This window comes from Centroberyx gerrardi, chromosome 10 (genome assembly GCF_048128805.1).
Source record: "Centroberyx gerrardi isolate f3 chromosome 10, fCenGer3.hap1.cur.20231027, whole genome shotgun sequence".
Taxonomy (NCBI): domain Eukaryota; kingdom Metazoa; phylum Chordata; class Actinopteri; order Beryciformes; family Berycidae; genus Centroberyx; species Centroberyx gerrardi.
Genome location: NC_136006.1, coordinates 22,617,556 through 22,644,112, shown reverse-complemented (window position 1 = coordinate 22,644,112; position 26,557 = coordinate 22,617,556). Strand labels below are relative to the sequence as shown.

The following is a 26,557-nucleotide window of genomic DNA, read 5'->3' as shown; positions in this document are numbered from 1 at the left end:
TAAGGTTTTAATTACCCTGTGCTGGGAGTAAGACACTGACAAAACATTTCTGTGAAGCTCTTTCATATTTAGACCTAAATCTTGCAGTATCAGATTTTGAGACAGCTGCATAAGGAGAATTTTATACCAGGCTGGGACAAGAGCAGCCCCGGAGTGTCAGCTAAATGCCTAGAAGGTAAAATGTAAATGTGTGTGTGTGTGTGTACATCGGAGCCAAGTCCCTCAGGGCTGGGTGAGGTGAGTAGTGAACTATGGGTGCAGGGAAATGTGGCTCTCTTCTCACTGCCATTGTCTCCTCGTTTGTTCACTAAATCAATCTCCTCACAAATTTCCTCCCTCTTGTCTGACACTGATGACTTTAACATCATCAGTGTTGATATGTGTGTTTACGTTCAATTGATCTAATAAAGATTAAAAAACAGGTTTCTATGGCTTTATCAGGCCCTGCTAACAGACTGAATATTATGTCAAGGCTCGCTCCATGTAACATGCTCTGACCATGTCAGGAGTGAGGATACCGTTTTAAAAGAACAGGAGTGTATAGTTTAATGGTGCACTGTTTATCATCAACATAAAAGCCCTGAACTGTTGCATCCAATTCAAATCCAATCAGTTTAAGTACAAAGCCAAGAGTGCCAGCGTGGCCAGAATCTGTGGCCATTAGTTTGCGTGATTAAAGAAAAAGGGACAAAATGCATATTCAACCTCTTTTGTTTATTTGATAAATCTTTTTGTCCATCAAAATGCCAACAGCTAACAAACAGCGAGGATGACATACAGACAGAACCGGGGCAGACTGCAGAGGCTGGAGATATTGATTCTTCACCTCTTTCATCCAATCACATCCCAGACGCGGGCGACTCCGTCTGCCCTTGACCCTCTGTGGGCTGAAAGTCCCATACCATACTGACCCTGAGGGGGGAATAGGGGCATCATACCACAGAAGTAGAACTGATAGATAAGACACATCCCCGCAGATAATTTGATTAGCTGTGCTCATGGTTACATACAATGATTATCTGTTTCCCACTCCTGAAGCCATACCTCGGTTAGTGAACCTCTTCAAAGTCTACGCTTACACACTGCTGTGATATGCATCTGATTTTGGGGACTCCCTGCCCCCCGGTGACTCGGGCAGGAACGTCCACTCAGTGAGTTCTGTGTCTATGATTTGATAACGTACACGTAGAACGACGACGCGTTCGGGGCTCTGCTGCATCTGTCACTCAATACTGCTAATCTGTCCCAGGATAAGAATAGGATCACACTGTCAGGACAGTAGGCGACGATAAACCACCTCTGCCTCTTTAGAGGGGACGAGCAAAGCCCCCCCCCCTCCCCTCCACCCCACGAAGGTCAGGGCATTTGGGTGGGGGGAGGGGTAATTACACGTGGGGGCGAGCAGATGGAAACTGATGACCATCTCTTTATGTGATTATGCTGATTAATGTGGGTGTAGATAATTACTGAGGAAGGAGCTGAAGTGGAGCGGTGTGGTCAAATGAAACGGGACCTTGAATACTAAAAATTGCACAGTAATATGTAACAATTAAAGGAAAAACCCACCTTAAAACACTTCAACACTGTTACATAAAACAGCTATTGGTGATGCACCTCGCATTCCTGGGTCCATTTTGTTGTTTGGTGGTGAGTTTTTCTTATTCCTGTACAAGCGTAGACGACCTGACGTCACGTTGAGATATTTCCAGCTCAGCTACAATGGGGTTTAATTGCAGAATTTGTTCAGCTATCTACAAGATGAAGAGTAAATGTCAGATTTTGCTGTCAGTCCCTCAGAACCAATAGACCAGAATGCAATGCAGCCACAAGACATGTTGCGTTTTGAGTAAGGGGCGTGGACTGTCGCTTATCTCGACTGGAAACAAGACACTATAGCCATCACTCTCTCCACCTGCATGTATAACCCACAGCTGAATGCAACAAGTTCACGGCCGTTCTCTGGGGGTTGTCACAAGGCATTCTGGGATATGTAGGGAATCACTAACTGAAGGTGAAGTAGACAAGGCAGATTGAGGGAAAGTGGGCACACCAAAAAAAATTACAACGCTTCATCACAAAATAACTCCTGGAATGCATTGGTTGACGACATATAACAGTGTAAGAGTATCCGAGGGTGGATTTTTCCATTAATTTGATTTAAGCCAGAGAAGTAAAATTGCTCTGAATGCTTTTAAACCCAGTAAACCCAGTCAATTATCAGAAGGATAATACATGGCAGATATAGATCAAAGATGACATGTTTTGGGAAATCCAACCCGCACATATAGATAGACACAGGTATCACCTCCCTTGCTTGCTAATACAGGTCAGCTCCGAGGCAGCGTGGTTTCAGCTTGTCACATCACATCATTATCATCACGGCAACAAGAGGCGGGCCATCCTCTGCCGCTCACTCACTTACATAACATTATACATGAACAAAGCCTGCCACAGAAACGACTACACTGGGTTACAAGGTATCGACGGCCTCAAGCCTTCTTGGTTCGTCTCTTACGGTTGACTCTAGTTCTCTGTGTCTATCTACTGGTTCAAAGCTGTGAGCAGAGAGCGCTTCCATTTGTTAGTTAAGGCAATCGATCACTCCGAAGGACAGGACTAGGCATGAGTCGTGACACACACATTGGGGATTGAGTCTGACAGGCTCTGTGTGGGTGTGTATGTTGGCGCCCCTTGATCCGATGGTAAATCACGAGTAGATATTATGACGGTGGACACTTCATCTGGGAATTTCTACCTTTCTTTCTGGTTTTTTTTGTTTTTTATGTACCAGGACAGGTCCTCTGCTGCCTCTCCTTGCACAGCATCATAAACATGCTACCAAAAATGAAAATCACAACAAATAAATATATCAGATAAATGGAATTTTAAGCAAAGAATAAGTTTGAATAATCTGATCCACAGGTGATAGTTTGAGGGAAAAGGAGTTGCAATAGTGAGCGCGGTCTTTCCTCAATTGCAGTCGTTTTCACTCTCCTTTTGTTTCAGCAGGCATGCGGTGGTGTAAGTTAACTTCAGATAAAATATTATAAACAAATATGTACACTTGATAATATAACTGTCTAAAATCATTCATTCAATAAATGTAAAGTAACTGTAAACATGCACTCTTTTCCCACTGAGTTGTCTTGCCGCCCAGGCTCCATTGGGACAACTACAAATTAAAGGGGGATGTATGAGATCATGATGTATTGGCTATCTTGTGACATTCCTCCCATGTTGGAGTACTATATACCTTGTTATGTTATGAATTTAGAGCAGTGTATATTTAAATATAAACCATTCAAATGGATGAAACTGGCATATAGCTAACCTGAAGAACTTCATCCCAATCTCTGGAATGATACTGATCCTGTTTGCAGGAACCCAGAATTGTATCTGGTAAATATCTATATGCGTATGCGCTGGACGTCCCGTGTCTTTTCATGGGGCCTGGGTGCGAGAGCGGCGACTCAGTGTGTTTTAAAGGGAACCAGGGTATAAAGGCATCAAAGCCTCACCCTATGGTGGAGCTCAGTTTGTACCACTAGAACCTCTCACCCATCTTGCTCCGCCCTGCGCTGCAGACAGATTTCAGCAGGGCTCAAGACAGTTTTCCCAAGCATCTCACTCACATCAGATAGATCCTGTGCTGCTTTAACACTGACCCATTTACATTATTTTTGATCTCTCCAGTCTGATTAGAAGACATCGGCGTGCATATGTCAGCTTCGATCAAGATCAAAGATTCTGTACGATTTTGTGGCATTTGATGTTTTGGCCAGATTTAGCTCACGCTCGGATTCCCTCCACAGGCAAGGAAAGAGCCAAGTTGAGGAGAGACGGTCAGAAGTTGATACAGCACCCGATTTAGATCTAAGCTCATGTGAATCAGGCAATGTGGAAAACTGCCTTCAAAGAGCGATTGTACCAGCTCCAACGTGAGCCACTCTGCATGGCGACCCGCTGAAGAATACTGATCCGTACTAGTCTAAGCTAAGAATTCCACATTAATAACAATGATATAATATTAAAAACACATTCGCGTGTATATGTGCACTACACCTACTTTCCAGAAATATACATATACCGTGTCTGCACATATAGTATATTTTGCCATATTGTTGGGACAGTAATATGTTCATGTTGGGTACATTCTCTATGAACACTGAACTATGATTGTATGATTCTCTAATATTTATTATTTTCCGCTATTTATATCTCCTCCACCTTGTCTGGCGATAACACAATTCCTCTTATTTTCTCTTAGTTCCATTATCGACACATCTACAGTACATTTGGTGAAGTTAAGCGAAAACATGAATGAAATGAAGACGCCCGGCACTCTGCAGTGGGGCGAGGCCCTGGGTTTTGCACTCCCTGACAGCACACTTGACATTGTGAGTTGATGTTTTGACACTGTAATTAGGCATAGAGTTTCAGAGGAGGATAGATAGATCCTCCCCGAAATAGAGCGGTAAATTTAGTTTCCCTGTCGGTGTGCTGGTAAATAAAACCCCCGGGGCCCCCGCTGTTATACCCTGGAGGGGATTTATTTCAATCCTTGACCCGCTGGAAGTGTCCTCTGCCGGGGGTTTGGATGTCTGGTGCGTGGCGGCTCGGTGACAGGAGTTGTTGTTGATTCAATCCGGATGGTTGCCTTTCAAATCCAATATGTTCCCGCAGAACGCAAGACACACCAGAAACACAGCGTCTCCAATCCCTACTCTCAATCTAGTCTCTGGTCAGTTTACAGCTGATTTTAGATAGCGATAACTACGGGCGGCTGGAAAGAGACTTCCTTTGCCTTAGGTCTACTGCCAGATCATCTACAGAGTCTGTAAATACGGTTTACAAGATCCTTGTTTGTAGGCTAGTGATGCTAGGGGCCTAAAATCCCTGCATGTTTCCCCCCGTCCCAGGCCAGTGTTACGCCCCGCTGCCATCAACCCATAAACGAAACGGGTCAATAATGGATGAGCCTTTTCCTGCTCCTCTCCTCGCCCGTGCCATGTTGCCGGTCTGCGGGGAGGCCCAGGAGTGAGCGCTCTTACAAGCAATCACTGTTTCATTATTCATACGGGTTCCACGAAGAGGTGGATCTTACTCCACTTTCTCGACGGCCTTGTAAACAGCCGAGTGCTACTACCGCACCGCTTTCACTTCCAGGCACTCCGACCTCTCGCTCCTTCTCCTCTTTCTCCCTCCAGTCCGTTCGATCTCTCCTTTGCCGTCTCATCTTGTAACCTACTTCTTTTCCCTGACTTGTTTTCTCTTTAAACAACCCCCCACCCATTTTCCATCTCGCTATCCATCCCCTTTCTTTACGCTCACTCCATTTAAGGACTGTGAGGGTATCCCAGGGACCAAAAAGCTGGCAATGTGTTTAGCAGGCAGTGTGGTACTGGTATACGGCTGAAGGACGAGGGGGGCGGGGGGGCTTGGACTGAGGACCAAGGTTTGGCTGTTGCAAAGGGGCTGGGACTGAAGCCACGGCTGGGACTGAGGTGTGGAGAAACTAGAAGATGATGGTTACACAGGAATTGGTCAATATACTGAGAGTCGTTTCATTTCGGGTGCCATCACTGTTGGTCCCACTGGGAGTGAACTGTCTGTGGGCGTAATGACTTCAGCGACGCTCCTCTTCTCGATGTGATCCTGTTAATGAGCACCCAGTTCCAAACTCCACCCTGGGAACAGTGTACCAGTCATCTGGTGGAGCTGCTGATGGGTGACAGGTGTGTGTGTGTTTGTGTGTATGTGTGTGTGTTATGTGTGTGTGTGTGTGTGTGTGTGTGTGTGTATGTGTGTGTCTCCTAGTCGCGGCTCCGGTTGCGTTTCTTGAAGAAAAAGAATGGTGTCTTCTGAGGCGGGCCCAGTAAAATGGGGACCTGGTTCTTGTGTGTGATCCTGACCTGTAAGAATCAGACAGAAAGGACGTAAGACAAGAAGGAACGATTTGTCCATCTGGCTTGAAAAATATTTATTTGTAAGATTCAAGGCATTGGGATTCTAAAACGAACTGTTCTCAATATTACAGCTGAATTTCTTGACACATTTGCCAGGCCAACAGTTCTCCTCACCATCATTTCCTGGCTTTTCACATAGCTGCAGAATCGCCTATCCTGACCTTGCAAGCAAAATAGCCCACACAGTACGCCAAAGAACATCGCATCTAACGCCCCCATAAAAGTCTAAAATGACGAGATGAAAAATATTTGAAATGCTATGAAGAGATAGATAGTTATATATAGATAGATGGATACATAGATAGATACGTAGATATTCTGTCGCTGCATGTGAATGGATTCAAGACATTAATTTCCTCTTTTTTATGGAAAGGATATAGCCGGTCTGTGATATGAGGTGGCATGACAGTGTTGGAGGGAAGGTTGGAGGTGTGAGGAGGAGGTGGAAGATTAAAAAGGCACAGGGAACGGAGGCAGGAAAGGAGAAAAGAATATAAAAAAACCAGTTGCAACAATCAGCGCCAACTCTCCTCAAGCAGACATTATCGGTCTCTTAGGAGAGTGGTTCTCAACGTTTGGTCCAGGGGACGCTCGGGGGTCCTTGAGGGGGCACCAGGGGGTCCCCAGTAAAAGGTAAAGGAATAGTTTAAACCTATGTCCTTGATTAAACAACTCAATACTAAATCAACAACAAAATCTTCCCATGTGGGGGTCCCATGGACAAAATCTTATAAGTTGGGGGTCTGCGGGGCCCAAAGTGTGTCACTTTGGGGGTCCTTCACATGAAACTGTTTGAGAAACCCTGTGTTGATGAATCAGTGACTGATTTTAAATACTGTAGGGTAATATGTTCAGTCTCACCGCGCAGGGGGGCTGCATCCAGGGCTCGCCATCGATCTGCATGGGCAGCAGTCGGGACGTCCTGTGAAGAGAAAGCAGAGGGACGGATGGGGTGGGGTTGGCAGAGAGAGAGAGAGAGAGAGAGTGAGAGGGAGGGAGGGAGAGAGAGAGAGAGAGAGAGAGAGAGAGAGAGAGAGAGAGAGAGAGAGAGAGAGAGAGAGAGAGAGAGAGAGAGAGAGAGAGAGAGAGGGTAGGGTGGGGTGGGGTGGGGAGGGGGTAGCGGGGGTCAGATCACACGCACCTCCGAGGCACGGGAGGCCTGTTCACACTGTCCCAGGACAGGGTCAAACACTGCACCCTTTGTTCCCATGAGACCCATTCCCAGACAGGCCCCCACTCTTTAAACTCACAGACCCACTGTACACACACACACACACAAGCGTGCAGGCGCGCACATACACACACAAAGTTAGTTTAAGCCTTTCATGCGTGTCTCTCCAGCAAGGGAAACACAGTATGGGAGAATGACTGTGATGAATGCTCTTTTAATTCTGCTCTAGGAAAATATTAAGGGCAGTTTGCTGAACAGGTGAGAGAACAACTTGTAAATGTCGCCTCTTTAAATCGGTACAGTAACTGGCTCACTGTGGATGTTAAATGGGCCGAGCCTCGCAAGAGCAACAAAAACATCTGAACTAAAACCACTTTCTTTGGACAAAAATGGTGTCGGGAACCAAAAAGTGGACACAGCACCCTTGGACCTGTCAGACAAATCATTTGTCATCCTGTGATTGCCAGTCGGTGCCTGGCTCCAACGGCTGAGTTAGTTTGCAGTTGGAATATGTCATTTATTAGGTGCGGGCGTGATAGCCCTTGGATACTGCAGGGGTTTTAGGCGTCAAAGGCACAACACACTCAGAAGGAATACATTTTTGATCACACACGTAGAGAACGGTGCAGCGAGTACACTTCCCAGTTGGCTGAGCAGGAGAACAGAGAGGGAGGGAGGAGAGTGACAGGAGACGGATGAAGCGAAGGATGGAGAACAGAGATCAGAAGTTGAAAAGAGGGAGGGCTGGTGGGGGCAGCAGATGATAAAAGATAGATGTGATAGAGGAGATGGATGGAAGCGGGAGGGGATGGAGGGAGCAGCCTGAGAGTCGGGAGCTCTCTGACCTGATGGTGACGCTGGCACACTGGGCCAGTCTGCGGCCCGCGCTCTTCAGTCCCGTGTAGATCTGTCCCATCTCTATGGCCCCTTCCAGACCAACCACCTCCAACAGCTGGTCACTCAGGTCTGGATGGAGAGAGAGAGAGAGAGAGAGAGAGAGAGAGAGAGAGAGAGAGAGAGAGAGAGAGAAGGAGAGAGAGAGAGGGAAAACAGAGTTGCACATGGGTCAGAGCAGCGCATTAGATGAGGTGAAGACTAGACCGACTGTGGTGCTTTATCTATTCTCTTAACCATGACCTGCACAACTGGCACAAACATATTCCTTTGTGCATGTCTTATTCATACATGTTTCACTGGCCCATACGTCTGCACGCACTCTAACTTATATGAAAACGCATGCTTGCATGAGCCGACACACACATGCATGCGCTCTCTCCTCCATTCCCCGTCTCTCCCCGATAAACAACACAAAGCGGAGGAGAGGATCGCTCACTGTAATTGCAAGAGACTGTCAACTCTTTCTACAGATCAGGCTTCCTTGCTACCTTCTAATTTATGAATTGTCCTTTTTGTTCTCTCTCTGTTTGCTAAATTCAACGCATCAATATTTCCAGACATCATCTGAAAGGTCATAGACAGTATCGCTTGACATATCAGTTTCGACACAGCTCATAAGTGACCTAATATTATTGAAGAAATGATAGATGTGCGCTTATGTCCCCATAACAACTTCACAGCTTTTACAAATGATCAGTGAACATGAATTATTGAGCTATTTAGTGAGACTTCTGAGAAATGCATCCTCTTCACTGCCAGTGCGATAATTTGTGAGCTGCTACAACAGTAGCCAAGCCCACACCAGCTCATACTACTGTCTCGGTGTCAACCCTTTCAAACTACCGCACTGTGGTCCTGCACAGATCTCATCCTGACCAAACATGGTAACGGCAACAAAGATGTGCGGCTCACTTTCGGTGTAGTTTAACAGCGGTTTTTATTACTGGATCCTATGATTACACGTTGGACGATGTTGGACTAGTTGCACACACTAAATTAGACCAGGAATGACTGGGGTTAATTCTCTGCCTCTGTAACCCATATTCCAGGGCTAATCATGCAGGTTAGTGCGGGGCTCTGAGAGTTGATTAACACAGACAGGCAGGCAGGCTGGTGCCAGCTGAACACCTAAACATATCCCAGCCCCATTTCATGCACACAAAAAGCCCTGGCTCTCCCCTGACTGCCTGTTTGTCTGCCTTGGGTGAAGAATCACAGAGCTGTGTGGCTGCATCTGACTTGCCAAAGAGAGTCTGAGAGAATGGCTCCTCTCAAGGTTTCCATCCATCCAGACAGATAAGCTGATGAATGAATCCTTCCAGTCCCTAAATTAATAGCACACTGGAGGTGCCACTCTCCAAATTGTGAATCAGTTTTCTTATAATTAACCTTGTCTATCTCTCTCAATCTGCACGTTCCACATGGGTAAAAGAAATATGAATACCCAATAGACCTAATGGCTGATGCTACCCATACCAGAGTTTGCGTCAGTGCAGGAGGAAACAAAGACAGGGTGAGAGGCATCCAGGGAACCGGTCGAGCCGTTCCCCGAGGGTCTCGTTGCCATAGCTCTTCCTAGCCCAGACAAGCTAGGACTGGCAGCGTTGCCTGTTTTGACTGGAGCTATAGGCTGCAGGCCTGTCTGTCTGTTGCAGTGTAAACAGTGTTAATAATTTCCCAACTTTGCCTGACCTCGCGTAGCCCGTTGGCTTTGTTTCAAACTACAAACAGGAAACTGTCGCGTGTTCTTGCTTTACTCCGGGGACGAGATGTCTTTTGCAAGGGCCTGATGCAACATAGGGCTCATGACTAGGCTTTCCTGTCTGCGTGGTGATTTCTCACACTCGCATGCGAGGACTATAGGCAAGAGACGGTGACATGAGATTATCATTTAAATTCTGGGTTTATCTTATCCTGTGGTTGTTCCTTTCCCTGTTGTAAACTTTCTTGCACAAGAGTTTCGCAACACATTCATTGACGTTGTAGCCTGTCAAATAGAGTAAAGCATACCAAGTAGTTCAATTGCCTATCATCCTTTGGGATACAAGATTAATTTAGGAAATAAGGTCTTTTCTCTCCTATATCTGTTTCCTCTATGGCCACACTAAGCATGTACAGCAGCTGAGCAACATTCCAGTCAGTTATCACATAAGTTGGATATGTTGTGTGTGTTTGTGTGCGAGCATGCGTGTGTGTGAGTGTGTGAGTGTGTGCCTGTGTGTGTGGCATTTAAAGACTGTTGCAATTTCGTGCCTAGCTTTGAAGATGATCAAGGTTTATACGGGGATAAGTTTGCTAGTGAGTCACTGGCACTCTTTAATATTTCAGATGACAATTCAACAGAAAATGTCAGAGCAGAATGGGGAAGAAACATTTTAAATCGCTAAATGTAGTGTCGTGTACTTAAGTTTGAACGTCCACTTAAGAATAAAATGCATGGGGCGCATGCATTAGTGCACAAGTCCTCATGAGGGTAAGCAATAAAATGCACTGACTATCCCAGTAAACTATGACATACTGAATTAAACATTATTACTCTACAATGTATAGTGCTAGCTTAAAACATTACGTGGAGCTTTGCAAAGGGAATGTACAGTAGTTTTTACATTGCAGTTTTCTCCACTACTGCACTATTGCATAAATAATTTACATATTGCTCATGATGTCAACATGTAAGTGCACATTTGTGACAATGCTAAACAAAATACAAGTTTGACAAGGTGGCAAGTACAAACTGAATTTGGCTTGTTTTGTGATTTGTTGGGCTTGTAATACCCTTCCCAGCGGGACAAACACCACCAATGTTGACCCCGACCCCCATCTCACTCTGATTAACCGGATGCCCTCTCATCAGCAAGGGAGGAAATGCAGAGAGATGGTGTCATCCTCGTTACACAGACAGACACACGCACAGTGGGGAAGGATATTTCTCTCCTCTGTAAATATTTCTCTTGTTTGTGTCTGTTTTGCCAGAGCTACAGGGACGATTTTGCCCCAGAGTAACCTAGACATGGCGGATCAGTTCTGGGACTTTGAGTTCCCCGTCACTCCAATCTCTGCTCCATCCCTCCCTTGGGCCTGTGGACCGCATGCTACTGCACAGGCGCACGGACGCATATTCCCAATCCGCATCTCTCCGCCTCTGCAGAGCTTTCCAAGAAATAATAATAGGATTGGGCATCCATTAAGAACAAACTGGACATTTGGAGACTAAGGGATTAAGAAGGGGGACTAGTGACACAATGGATGTACGTGACAGATGGGAATTAAAAGGAAGGCTGGATGTAAGGATGGAGGCGGTCTGTTGTTTTCCTGCAGCTAAAAACTCTGGGGAGCTTTTAAGTCTATGAAAACCTGTAGCGGCAGAATGAAACACATTCTCCTTTTGCTTACAAAATGTAAAATTTTCCAGTGAGTGTTGACACATCCTATTTTAGGATTTTGTAACAGTATTGTTCGGACAGCCTTTTCCTGTTGCATTAATGAATCTATAAATCCCCCTCCCTCGCACGCCCACTCATACACCTCTACTTCCTCCTCATACCAAACATGGGCACGCCGGTCTGCCCGTGTCCCAGTGAGAGAGCCTGATGGCAGAGTAGCCCACCATGCTGATTCTCACCTCACTGATGATTCCCGCCTCATCAGATCTCTGTGCTTTTGACTCTCAGGCAACCAGCGCTGTTACGTCTCAGTGAGGTAGCGCTAAGAATAGAATAGAACAGCCTCTTACATAACCCGACCACAGTGCATTCTGGGATGGGATGGCGTTGCTTTGCCAAGCAGCGTGCAGCTAGAATTGTTACTGCTGTGCTGCACACTCTTTTCTCTGCTGAGCAGGCAGACACACTTAAGTGCACTACATAGTAGCTCATGTACTGTGTACAATATACACACAATGTAGTGCAAGCATGCACACACAGACACACACACATGTAGAGAGTGTCTGGGGAAAACAGAGTTAGTAGGATTATTAACATAGTTAGTAATAACATAGTTAATAATTAGTTGTTTACTATGGTAAGAGTTGCTTTCCAAGTAAATGAAAATGTATTCATTATGTTAATGTTACCAAGATAAACATAGGACTTTATAGGGTGACTCTTGAGGATCATAAAATCCATCTTAAATCCATCATTCCAGCAAATCTCTCAATTGATTAACATGTATTTTCTCTGATATCAACCTAAAAAATATTCAGAGGTGATAAAAATACCTTAAAAAAAAAATATATATATATATATATACACACACATATATATATATATATATATATATACACACACACATATATATATATATATATATATATATATATATATATATATAAATAAATCTAGAAAGAGAAACACAAAAATATATACCACCCCAATCTTAAATTCCCCTGAGAAATAGCTAGAAATTGCACTGTGCGTCGGCTTGGGCTATTGGCCTATAATTATAAACAAGCATATTTGTGTTTCCTTCCTCCGCCCACTTGCCCTCCCTCCCAGACCAGCCTGTCATTGTCTCGGGGTGGTCGGAGTCATGGCAGATGGTCAAGAGGAACTGGACCTCACCTCACCAGCACCAAACGGAGGTAAAGGTACGGGGGCGAGCGCCACTCGCTTGGCCTATTGACAGAGTACACTATGTTACTATGACACAGTACAAAAATACACCAAGCGCCGTGTCTCTACCCTAAACTATCGCATGGCCTGTAAGCACCCAGATGGTACGTAGGTTCCAAACTGCAATCAAATTTCATGGGAATTTTCCGGATGGGAGAAGGACGGCCATGGGAAAGAACACATTTTAGTCCTTCTCAGTTTTGACAGACACTCTTCTTTTCTGTTCTCATCCCGTTTGAAAGCGACTGGCCACTTTCAGAATCAGAGAGCTATCATTCATTCACTTTGAGTAAATATATTACTAGGAGGTCATCCACTCTCCCACCATCCACTGAGAGCGAGAAAGCAGCTTCACACAGGAGCTATTTCTGTCGTAACTAGCCACGCGGGCCGGCGGGGGGGCGAAATCAAAGTAATTATAGAATCTGCTTTTTCTGTTGTGTGAGAAGAAAACAATAAGCGCTCTCTGGATGCAAACAGCCCGAAATAGCCCTCTCCTCCATCATGGTGTGACACAGCTAGACTGTTGTGGGGGAGGAGAGGGAGAGAAGACGGGGCGAGGGAAGGAGAGAGCCTAGGGGTGCGATGGGGTGTAAGAAGCGAGGGAGGAGAGAATTCGGGACGAGAAGCAGAGAAGGAAAACAAATGACTCATGAATTTGAGAGACACGGGGGAACCTGCTCGGGCCAGACCTGAAATAGCTCACCTCTATAACCCGGTATGAACGTACTGTATACTTGCAATTCTCAGTAGATTCTCACTTATTCCCACTTTTCAATCACTAGAGCTTCGCACCTCTCGCCACTCGGGATAGTGCGGCACATCCACCGTATTTACACTCATCCCTCTGAATCCCCAGCAGGAAGTTGAGGAATTTGATCCAGGAGCAAAGAGGAAATGAACAGGGGAGGGGAGAGATGGAGCAGAGATAAAAGTTGAGGAGGAGCAGGGTTGGGATGGGCTGACACCGGGGCCTGCGCACGTATATCCTGTTCCTGTCAGCACCTCTCGCCCCGAGTGTGTTTTCCTCTGCCCCTCTCACTGTTATCCATCTTCGCCCAGATGACAGGAATGGACTTTAGGCTCCAGTTCATTTACAAACACACACACACAGTTTTACATCTTTTCCCCACCTCGCCACATTTGAAATCCTACGGCTTGCTCTGTAAACTTTCACAATAGTTTAGCAGGACTTTCTCCTCCTTCCCGTTGGAGGAATGTTGTTTATAAGAATACATTTCTAAATTTAGACACTGCAAGCGATTGTATTCCAATGAGACTTTGCTAGCAGACTTCTTCCCTCTCTGTGTGTCTGTCTCGGCTGTCGTTTTTGTCCCATGTAGTAGAGAAAGCAGGGCAGGAACAGAGTGAGTCAGAGGCTTGAAGTTTCATCACTGAGGTCAGAACTGCCCAGGGCTCCTTTCACTCACTCTGGGTAACCTGGCTGATTGCATTATCTGCAGCAAACGGCTTTAAAAGCATGATCTTATTGCGGCAGAGCAAACAACTGTCATAGACAATTAGTCGTAAGCTGTGCATGCAGGCATGCATACACACAAACAGGCCTGCAAGCACGTACAGACACACACACACTCACACTGAAGCACGCAGATACGCAGGCACATAGATGTAGAAGTAGTGTGGGCATTACATTCTGGCCTTTGCGTGCATACACACACACACTCACACAAACACACATGCACACACACATGTACACAGGCAGGCACCCATATGCATACAGACACACACACTAACACACAAATACACACACACATGCATGCATGCACACACACACAGTTTGTCAGAGAAACTAGAGCACCCGTCTCTGAGTTCTGTTTCCAAATAGCATTAGGAGGAGGAGCTAATTTAATGAAGGTTAAATCCTGTGGGACAACTCTGAAACACAAAGATTCCATCACACACATTCTAACATGCGCAAGTGTGCATGCGCAGACACACACACACACACACAAGTTTTTGCATATTTACTTAAAAATGCACACTGATAGGCAAAGGTAGCAGAAGACATACACACTCACACTCGAATGCACACACACATGCATGGAGGAACGCAGGTATGTACACACGCACGCACACACACACACACACATACATTAACATAATGCAAACACACCAAAAACACTCACGAAAGCAGAGTGTTCTGCAGCAAACAGCCAGCCTAGCAGATCCTTAAAAGGTAAGTCGTGGCTTGACAGCTTAAAAGCATTGTTAATCAGTTTGCCTGAAGCAAACAAACAGTGTTTGACATTTGACAATATTGATCCCTCTGAGGCCTGAAAGACAACAGACAGGCCAGAAAAGGGATTGGGGCTGCTGGGGAGAACTGATTGCTGCAGAGTGGAAGCTGAACCACTTCCACATGAGCTCCATAACTAAATTTGTGTGTGCATGTATACGATTGTGAGTGTATGTGTGTGTGTCTTTGTATTTCTATGCCTCATGAAGACCAAATGTCCTAACAAAGATGAGGAAAATAGTTCGAAGTGAGGACATTTTTGCCGATCCTCACTTCTTCAAGGGGCTACTTCAGGGTTAGGACTTGGGTTTGGGGTTACTTTTAGAATTAGGATTAGGTTTAGATTAGGCTAAGGGTTAAGGTTAGTTTAGGATTCAGGATTAAGGTTAGATTTCACATTACTAAGCATTAAGGTTAGGCATGTAGTGGCGAGGGTTAAGGTTAAGGTGAGGGGTTAGGGAATGAAATGAAGGTCCTCACAAGTACAGTAATACAAACATGCGTGTGTGTATGCGTGTGCTTGCATGTGTGCACAGTGCAGCGTGCAGAACTCTCCTCTGCGTTCTCTGGCTATAAATACTTGGGGCATATGGACTGAATGTCCTGCAGAGCCAGAACCTTTGGACTGAGCTATGGGAGTGGGTAGCGGTGCCAGGACGGGATGGGGCAGGAGATGTGGCTTTGGGCCGCACTAGGGGGTCAACTGCTCAGGTGAGAGGCTTCAAAGGTGACCACATGGTGATGCGACTGGAATTTACAGTGTAGGTACAGTTTATGTGTGTGTGTGTGTGTGTGTGTGTGTGTGTGTGTGTGTGTGTGTGTTCAAGGGCAGCAGCGCCTCGCTTACGAACACAGCACATGTGTACACAATATGTATTTATGCACAAAGGCAAACGCACGCACATGCAAAAGCACACAAACCCAACCTAGAAAAACAGCTGCCTGGAGGGCATTTAAAGATTACTGATATGAGTCACACAGCAGCCTCCCCTCTGTCTTTTTTCATAGTTTCTATCACTCGCACTCTTTCTCTCTCCCCTCTGTCTTCCTTCTCTCCTGTCTTTTTCTCTTTCTCTCCCCCACTCTCTGGTTCAGTTTAGCCCTGGGATCTCCATGGAAACAAGGTTTCGTTCAGTCAGCAGAGAAGTAGAGACAGAGTGGATTGAAAGGGATGGAGAAAAAGAAAGAGGAGGATGAATGAGAGTGTGAGAGAAGTGGTATGAATAACGGATACCTTGGTGAAAGGACCGAATGATGAATTTCCACCCTTGGTGGACACCATAGTTGGGCGCAACTTTTGAAAAAGTTTGTATGGTGGAAGTCTTTGAAGTAATTTCTTTTCACTTTTTGGTTCCCTTTGAAACCTTGGTGGTGTTGGTTGAATTATTATTAAGAATTTTTGTAATTGTGTTTTGGCATTTTACTGTATTTGATAGTTGCAATAGAGCGTGACAGGAAAGATGGGAGAGAAAGAGGTGCATGATGTCTGGAAAAGATCCCAGGCCGGATATTAACCCAGTACATCAAGGGGACATGCACCTTCGCTGACTGAGCCACCAAGACATCACCTGTTAAGAATGTTTCTTGCAGAAAAAAGCCATTTTCTGTGAAGACTTTGCAAGGCCAATCATAATTCCTAACTACACGGCTCAGCAGTGGGTGTCTATCCCATACAGTGACCAAGAACAACAGAATTAAGAATCAAAATGTCAATTCTGATGGAGGGAAATTATGGGGGACGTGAGTGACAGGCATGTGGGTAGGCATGTGGGCACTTACTTATTGTGACAAGTCTTGAGCCCTATGTTTGTTTGAAAAAATAACTGTGGAATAAAATTGGTAGGTAAAGTTGGTGAATAATTTGGTAACATTTTACTTGAAGTGCATTGTGAGGTCATCAGAAGCACAGACGTTTCTAGAATATAATCAGACAAACTTATTAGAAAAATACATTCGTTTTAAAGGAAGGCACAACCGCAAAACAACAGACATCTAATTTTGTGGTTCTAATTTCAGGAAGCTGGCCACAAATTTCAGGTTTCTCTCAATGCCGTTTCCAGAGAAACTGGTTCACAACCCAGGCTGATATGGAGATTATGGGCATGGTTGAGCATGTTTATGTCTGTTAACCCTCTTGATGTCACTTTCCTGTTAACATCACCTCATTAACTAGTGTGATTAATTATAATGCACTCACAAGGTGCTTATAATGCACTTATGATGCATTATAATGCTTTAAGAGCACCACTTCAAGTAAAGGATGATCAATAATTGAATGTACATTGCCAATAATTTCCTGAATATCCTCTCCTCTCCCCTCCTCTCCTCAGCAGAGTTGGAGGTTAATTCATGGCAATCTAAAACAGATGTTCGGTTGTTGTCACTGTCCTTGAGCGCCGGTTCTGCTCGCGCAGCTCGTCCCCAAGGACCTCTGTGACAGAGGATGCTCATCATCAGAGCCCAGTGGGGATGCAGAGACTGCACCAAAACAAGAGACAGATGAACACTGGCATCCTGCACAACCCTACTGCCTGGTGACACTGTGACACTGAGACAGCACCACTTAACCATGGAGTGTTCTGCAAACAGTTAGGGAGATTAATAAGAAATCCCGTCCCTTGTCTTCCTTCACTGCTTCTCTTGGAAGTAAACACTTAAACTCTCCTGCTCTCTCATATGTTCCGTGTGGCAATGCTGGTCCAGCGAGGCAAAAGGGATACAAGTCTTCTGTTTAGCTGTATAAATGACCTCATATTTGGCGTACAACTTAGCGTGGCCTGCCATTTTTTTGGCCGCACAAGTGTCCGCAACATACAATAGATCTTTTGACACCCCAGCGAGCTGCATCCAGACCACTGTGTGCAGGCAGCAGCGAAGGAAATCATTATCCATTTAGTATGATAGGAGGAAAATTAAGGAGGCCAAGATTTAGTCCCAGTGCAGCACTTGACACCACTCTGACGTGTTTGTGAGTGTGTGTGTGTGTGTGTGTGTGTGTGTGTGTGTGTGTGTGTGTGTGTGTGTGTGTGTGTGAACTCATACATCTCCTTTGACTCACCCTGCACACAAAACTTGAGCTCTTTAGCGTCGGTGACAGTGCTAGCAGGCATCCTGTCAGGAACCTTCTTGCTCATGCGGTTGTAGTTCCTCCTCTTCTTCGTCTCGCCCCACAGGTTGGAGCCGCCATGCATGCTGGGAATGTTGAGCACGGCGATGCCCTCCAAGGAGGTGTTGCTGAGGTCCAAGATGATCCCATCGCACTGGGGATGTAAACATGAACATTAAGCCCTTTAAAGTATAATTGGAATTGTTTCACATTTATTCAGACGATGGTTGGCATTACACATTTGTGATCACCCATGTTTATTTACATTTGTTAATCTTGTTTTGTGCATTTATTTATGTACGAGTCATTCCTGATTCTATATGAGATGGGAGAAAGAGACAGAGAAATGATTCATTGTGAGGAAAAACCTGACAAGAGCTGTTAAAACACATCTCATGACTCGCGCAGAGCCCATTAAAGGAGAATACTTGACACGGCCCTGCCACTGCTGTTCATCACTAGGTGACAAAGGAACGCCTCTTTCAAGGCTTCATACAGATAAATTATGCCTCTGTACGCCCATTGAAGCCACGGGATGTCTGACACTATGGTAATATTTTCATTCAACCATATGCTAATGGCGTCATGTGTTAGGTCACTCGGTTTCATGTGATTCACCATGTGAAATCAATGTAAGCTGTTTGTATTTTCCTCATTTATGCTTTTCATTTACGAGTTCACCGGACTGAACGGGAGCATATACTGTGAAAGAAACCTGAAGTATGGTGTGAAATGAGTTTCATGGTAATAGGGTTAGATGATACAGTGGAATTGAATAAGCCACGGTTGCTCTAGTACAACTGTATTATATAACCCAACAGTGAGAGGATGTAAACCAACTGCTGATGCTGATGTCTCAGCTAATGGATACCTGGAATATTAGAGCTGGAGAGCATGGGTTACAGTATCACAGAGTGAATGACCTTTCCACACTTCCCCACATAGTGTTTCTGTAGTCTATGTATTGTTTATGACTAGGAGTTATTTCGTCTTGATGCATTACATGGACACAAGCCAAGTTTGCAGTTGTGTGAACTGCTAGCAGTAAAGTAGAAACAGATAAAATAAGTTGGCCCAATGGCTGCATATGAGCTAAACAGATTAAAAAAATAACTCCATTTAGCCCAATTCTGATGTTTAGTGTCTCTAGTCTCATCTGGATTCAACAAAGTCATTCAGACCAACCAACAGAGAATGTCAGCGACACACTGATATGACTCAGCGCCCACCCTTGATGGAAGCAACCACAAAAACGCTGGAATTTACCACACACTCTCAACATGCAGGCAAGCCACAGGAATACTATGATGTAATGTGTGTGTGTTTCTATGAAGAACCAAGAGGAGCAGCTTTTCGGGAACACACACAGAATATTATATATACTTATGCCCAGACATATACATATACACACAAACACATACATACAGTACACAGAAGCACAGGAACAGAAACACACACACACACACAAATGCGTGCACACACAAAGAAAACACACATAACTGTCATTAAATCACTTGTCTTTTATTATAAATATATTCCACGGGGCATTTGAAACTGCATAATTATGACTTTAGTATGATTATATCTCATTGAGGTCTGTAAATTGAGTGCTGTATCCGACAACTCAGCATTTAAGCACCAGCACTTCAACTCCAGGGCATGAAATTGAAGTCATCCCGTAAGTGTTTGACACACTCAGGGAGTTGAAGGTAACACCTCAATGTGCTTTCAAAATTGGCAATGATTACAAGATCCTTGGTCGTACTGGTAGGTCCTGGTCAGGGTTAAATTTGAGTTCAAGTGTAATTATTAAAATGTGTTACTGGCTCCTGGCCAACATTAATAAGTGTCTGGGAATGAGTGTCTAGCCACTTAGAGAATGTACACACTTGGCAGAACTGTCCAGCTCCTGACTCACTAACATCCTTCTATACGCTGTGCAGTATAGCTAAAGTAAACTGCTAATAACAACTTATATAATTATACAGCTTACTTTCTGTATTGAGGCTGTTGTGCCTAGGGGCGGGCAAACACCATCTCTCTCTTTCTGTGTGTGTGTGTGTGTGTGTGTGTGTGTGTGTGCCCCCGTCTGAACTGGCCAAACATGTAATTCAAATGCATTTGCTTAGTTGAGCATGCTCTGAGCAGCATGGCCTTGTTTGCACTCATGCACTTTGCATTTAGCTTCAGCGGTTTCTGAAAAGGTGTCTGGTGTGTTTTCCTTGAGCCTTGCTGTGCTCTTAGCACCAAGGTGACAGAGTAAGCAGCACTGGCTGACAGAATGAGGCAATCAGTGGCTTTATGGAGCACTGATTTGACTGAGTGCTAAGAATAGCCCGCCTCATTCATTTGAGAGATCTACTTTGTTGTAAATTTTCGTTAACGCCTTTGAGAGGAAGCTAAAAGAATGACAGCGCTTGTCAGTGTAGAGAAAGAGAAGCAAACTTGTTGACAGGTAGTGTACACAAGACTTGTTTCATTTTCATATTTTCCAATTTGACTCATCAAGTACAGTGCGTTACTATATATTCCCAGATGATATTTTTTACTCATTTCTGTCACTTATCCAACCAATCACTTCTTGTCACCACTTATCCATTCCATTTCAATGACAACAGTTTCGATAAAACCGTCTGGAAAGTGACTCACCTCCACTTCTATGCATTCGTTCAGTTTCTTGCAGGTGGCAGATATGGTCTCAGTGGTGCCAAACTCAAAGTACCACAGCTTGTTCTTCATTCTGTACAGCAAGAGGGAAACAGAGGAAAGACAATGACACGAGGCCTTAACACGTTAGATTATATTCACAGTTCTAATTGTGCACTTAGCTTGCACATGTCCACCGTGTTGTGAGCCTACGGCATGGTTTGTTTGCGGTGGACTGGGCACATATTGAAGCTGTCCAGCGCCTAAAGTCATCTCACTTTCTGAAGCTGACGACTCAGGACAGTTAGCGGCCGCGTGACCGAAGAGGTCAAAGCTCTATTGACGCACCCCAAAGCCTTATAGAGGAGGCGCTCGGGGGGGGACAGCAGTGCTTGCTGGGTAATGAACCGCAAAACGTTGACACCACTACCCGCCAAATAGGCGTTCTGCTGCTGTCTGCTTTTCCATCATAACAATAAACACATTTGTGCCTCCGTGCCCATATGCCGGAGTTGGCACGTCAACATTGCCTTTGGGGGGGACGGAGGGTGGGAGGGAACATTGCTGGCGGAGACTGTAAGATCATGGTTAATGTTATTCTGTGATTCACAGCATTCAAATCAACCCACTGGTCTGACTGAGCGAAGGTTCATTTCTGCCCCACGGACGGATTTGTCAGAAGTGACCTGATGGTTGGGCTTTTGTGTTTTCCTGTTTTCATTTGCTGCACTTTTGTGATTGAACAATGGTTGAATAACACAGCTTACAGTCAAAGTGAAATCTCTGCTTGATCAATCTGTAAACCTCAAGTGCAATCACCTCCCCTCACTGATGAAAGATTGATGGGGCGTGTACCCAGGGTTTCTAGACAGACACTGTGTGTGTATGTGTGTGTGTGTGTGTGGGGGGGGGGGAGAGAATTGTCACTGGCTCACTGACTAACTGATGAGAGTTTCAGTTCCCCGGAGGTAACTGGATACACTATGAGGAATCTGAGTACAAAATCTGACATAGGAGGGAGGACGCTGAGCCATTAATAGTCAGCAGTCCTCCATTGTTGGCTGATCTCTGTACCTTGTAATCTTCAGTTAGTGTTTTCCACCCTTCCCTTGGCTAGCACAGACACATATTGTCTTGATGCTGACACTACGGTTCACCACTGCCAAAAGCACGCAGTGGGGATTCACAGCAGGTCATTCAAAGACAACACATCTCTTTCCACCAGAGATGACACCTCCTGACCATAAGATTCAAAGTTACTGCTCTTCCCAAAATTAGATCAAACCTATTTACAAAATGACTGTGATTTTATGTGGTAAAAGTGTCAATTAAGCCTGAAATCAGTGCAAATGTGTGCTCATCCTGCTAGAAATTAAAGGCATTTCATAATATGACAGTATGTTCATGGGCATGGTACGTGAGGACATGCTGCTGATACTGACAACATGGCTATTGACACAACAGCTCTGTACCATGTGGGCACACCAGTACAAGGCCTATGTGCCGGCATGGTGCTGAGACACAGCAGGGCACATGGGACATGTCAGCAGAATAATCAAGGAAATCCACAGATCTTGTTTGAAGGGTTCACAATCATTTTCTGTTGTTCTATTCACTCTAACACGCAGTAAGTTAACTCAGGAGATAGACCAAACTAAACATGAACTTCTACAAGTTAGAGATGAAACTCATTACAAACACTTCAAACAAATGTATTGCTTCATTAAAATCATTTATACCCGTTTAATCTTACACAGTTACATGTTTCTTCACCTGTTTTTCTCCCCACTCTCCTTCTCTCTCTATGTCCCTTTCCCTCACCTTCTTTCTTACTCCCACTCTTGTTCTCTCACTCTCTCTTTCACCTTAATACCTCCCCAGAAACCTCTGCTCTGTCAAATTAAGGGATTATGAGCATATTTGAGATCACAATTAGGCGCAGTTGCGATTCTCAATGAGGCAAGCTGCCTAACCTCATTAACTTGCTTCCACTTGAGACGCCCTGTAAAAAATGCAATTAACTCATGTTTTTTTTCCCTCTCCTGTGGACAGAGTGCAACGGTGAGACAGGCTCCTTCCACAAGCCTTTCTTCCTTATTCCCGTGTTTTCGCACCAAAACAAGCGAAATGCTGCAGAAAATCTACAGAACAAAAAGGAGCTTCAGCGGTCTAAGAAGGGACCATTTTGTATTCTGATGAGGAAAACGTTTTTTTTTCTTCTCCTGCTTTGAGAGTCCCCAGTTCAGCATGCAAGGCTGTGCCTGCTGAGCCCCGGGGCTCTGGCTGGTGAGGAGAGGGGAACGGGTGCAAACACTGGCTCACACTGTGCTTACGAAGTGCTCAAGAAGTCAAAAAACTTGTATTACCACAACTGATCCCCCACCAAAGCAAAGTATTTATTAATTCTATTCAAATTGTATCGATACGGTTAGTTGGCAAGATAAAAATCTCTTTTCAAGAGGTAACTTTTGAAAGGGAACACAAAGACAGGCAATGTTGGTGGAATCACATTTCATCTAAGGGAGGTTGGAGGGTGGCAGTATGGTGAGCAGGGGAAGGCAGAGGGGGGTGAAAAGCCTACAAAACAGGTTATTATGAAAACACGGTTCAGGCGCTTCAACAGGGCCTGGGGGCTACAAACCTCTCTGGCTGATACACCCCACCCCACCACCCCCTCGCCCCCCACGCCCCTCCCACCCCTCCCTAAAGATAAGCATCTCCGTTAATCCCCTGTGTGAGCAGTGACCTTGTGACCCCCCCCCCCCAACCCCCTTCTCCTCCACCCCTCCCCTCTTCCTCTCTCCCTCCTCCTCCTCCTCATCTCTCACCCCCATCTGTACCTATGACCAGATCAGTAGGTGCTCACCTCAACTCTGGCCGATCAGTAGCATTAAAGCCCCTGACACACCAAACCGACAGTCGGCCGTCGGCCAATGTCTGGCCGTCGGTAAGCGTCGGTGTCCCTAGTTTTTGCGGTGTGTCCCGCACCGTCGGCACTAGTCGGACCCTGTCAGCGGCTTTTCGGCCGATTGAGCGTGTTGAATCGGCGTCGGAGCCGTCGGTGAGAGAGATCACTCTGATTGGTAGTTCGTGTTTTGCCTCTGGATGATTGGACTGATAAATTCCTTCAACATGTGGAACTGAACAGGAAAGAGCCGAGCGAAATTTTTAAAATCGGAGGTTTCATTTATCTCCAGCTCTCGACACAGGTTCGGGAAAGCCCCTTGAGCCTGTCGCTGGAGTAACGTTATTCATGATTTCACCCATTTAGTGCGGTATTATTTATTTTTCGCCTCCGCCTCTTCCTTTCTTCTTCCACAACCAAAGACCAAGGGCTGACAACGCCAGTGCCATTTGCAACTTCTTATCAGACATATGGTTATTTCCCTTCACGCAGGCGCAGAACGTACGTGCTAGTTGGCCGTCGGCTGTAGACTTTGCGGTGTGTTCAAGTGCAACTTTTTGGACCAGACACAGGCGACGTGAGGCGATGCAACAGTCGGCCTTCGTCGCCGCTGGTTCTTTGACATCGGTTTGGTGTGTCAGGGCCTTTACCTTTATCCAGCTGATCCTGACTCTGAAAAAGGCACTGATCAACAGAAAGACGTTGGCTCGCTTTGCCACTGAGTCACTATCAAACTGATACAGTGATAGTCGACATTTAACCCGACTTCTATTAGACACGGTTTAGGTTTCACTGAAACATATGTTGTTATCCAAACATGGCTGATTAGCTGAGTAGTTTTTTGACTGATTGGCTAGCCTTCAGCGGGGTGGACAGTACACTAAGACTATGCTGGTCCAATAAGCTAAAGCCTAGTGTCTAAAAAAAGCCATAGCCATCATACGTCTTCGCACTAAGTAGAGGAGGTCAAGCAATTGCAGTGATAATCTCTATAAACAGTTGTAAAACCTGCCAATGATAGGGGAAAATAGTAAAGGAGGGGGAATTAAAGGAACAATCTGTGACACTTTCATATAAATAAATGTCTGTTTTGCTACTCCCTATCGCCGACAATGATTCAACCTATATTCAGTACATGAAAGCTTTCACATTTGCTGATCTAAACACCCGGTGTCTGGTGGGGAAAAAAGTGATGCATTTTCCGTTTTCATTGTTTTGGAATAAACAGAAGAAGAACTGGGTAGTTAGCATGAGCAGTGACAGCCACCATGGCTGAATGGACAAAGAAACAAAGAAACAGAAAATCCAAGGAAAAAGACGTCACAGTTTGATTTGACAAGTGATTGCTGGGAAGAGATCATCACAAAAAAAAAAAGAAAAAAAAAGGATCTCACAGATTACCACTTTAAGAAGATGGGAGCTGAAGGGAGCGGTGCCCATATGATGAGGTAATGGCTTGGCAATTGGTTTGGCTTGGAAGTGTACTTGTGGAGAGAGAGAGGGAGGGAGGAGGGAGAGAGAAAGAGGGCAGGAGGAGTAATCCAGTGACCGGGATCTGATCTACTATCTCTGTTAATCCAATCAGGTGACCAGGTCCAGTGATCTCATGACCTGCTCCTTGGGCTTGATAAAGTGGCTTATGAAGTAAGAATGATAAAGTTAACAAAACGTACCCACACACACAGAATTAGAATAGGGAAATATATTTTTTTTAAATGTGCGACAATATCACGTATTGTTACATTTTTGAATGTCTGATGTAAAAGCACTATGGATCACAACACTACTTAATTGCAATTCTCATTATTCTGATTGTCCATATTTGTCTTATTCTAATTACTGTTGTTCTTACGACTACCACTAGTACAACTTTAGAACAATTGGGTAATAAAGCTTGGGAATAAGGTCATGGGTCATCTCATTTCCGTCTATAACGAAAGCAGTGGGTGAAGAGCAGAATCTCATGAGTGGAAGAATCTCATTAATAACCACTCAGGTCGTGTTGACACATTCCTTGTGGAGGTAAATCCTTTCCTGAGGGTCCTATACCCCACGGTTATATAACCTATGACCCTACAGTGTCAGCGTGTATGTGTGTGAGTGTGTGTGTCTCTCACATGCTTGTATGTGCCTGTCTGTCAGGCTCAGGCAAACAGAGAGGAGTGTGTGTATAGATTTTCCCTTTAGGATAGCAGGAGAAGTGCAGCAGGTTAACAACGGCTTCTCTCCTTTTCTCTGTCTGAGAGTAATTTTAATACTATACACAGGCGGTTACATAATAGCTTGATAATAATTTTTGCTTATATGATCTTGGTACAAATGGGACTGAGTTTGTGGTAAATAAAGCTCATCACACATACACACCAGTTTAGATTGATTAAACTGGATAAATCAATGTGAAGATAAAGCGATGCTGCAGCTGAATGGCTGCAGGATAATGCCTATTGACAGCAGTGTGAAGCACACAAACAGGTCACAGCACAAAGCTAGCTGTCTTTTTCTTTCTTTTGCTGATGAATCATGATAATAACAACTAAAAGGCAGTCGGAGAGCACAAACCACCGCCAACGCTAAACAACTCTCCAACCTGCTGTTATACCCAAAGACATCATTCATCTACTGCCTATCTAACGACGGTCTTCTAATGGCGGAAATCCCAGATCTGGGTCATCAAAATCAAATCAACTGTTCGTTGGCCCCAGGCCTATCTGTCCACCAAATTTCATGGAAATCTGTTCATATATTTTTGAGACATCCTGCTAACAGACAGACAAGCCAACTAACTAATGGGTAAAAAAGTAAACATCCTTAGCGGAGGTAACAATGGCAGTTGCTTGGGAGAAAAGCCGCTCTTCGATGTGCCTTATCTATATCGATTCTGTTGGAAACATTGCTTCACACAGTCAAATGGGCAGAGATGAAGCTGGGCTGAAGTATAATTTGGGGAAAATAATTGCAATGTAAGACAATCCCATCTCCTTCCTTTCTCTGCCTCCATG

At 44.9% G+C, this 26,557-nt stretch overlaps 1 protein-coding gene across 1 annotated transcript in view; it reads right to left on the bottom strand.

The window, feature by feature from the left end:
• Positions 1-695: 695 nt before the first annotated feature.
• dgkg (diacylglycerol kinase, gamma) overlaps positions 696-26,557 on the bottom strand; it is a 66,737-nt gene continuing 40,875 nt past the window's right edge. Inside the window, exons 20-24 of the mRNA XM_078286016.1 lie at positions 20,657-20,747; positions 17,960-18,161; positions 7,983-8,103; positions 6,828-6,888; positions 696-5,912 (exon numbers count right to left, since the gene is read on the bottom strand). Of these exons, the coding sequence (XP_078142142.1) occupies positions 5,814-5,912; positions 6,828-6,888; positions 7,983-8,103; positions 17,960-18,161; positions 20,657-20,747 (574 nt within the window). The 3' untranslated portion in view covers positions 696-5,813. The remainder of the gene's footprint in view (positions 5,913-6,827; positions 6,889-7,982; positions 8,104-17,959; positions 18,162-20,656; positions 20,748-26,557) is intronic.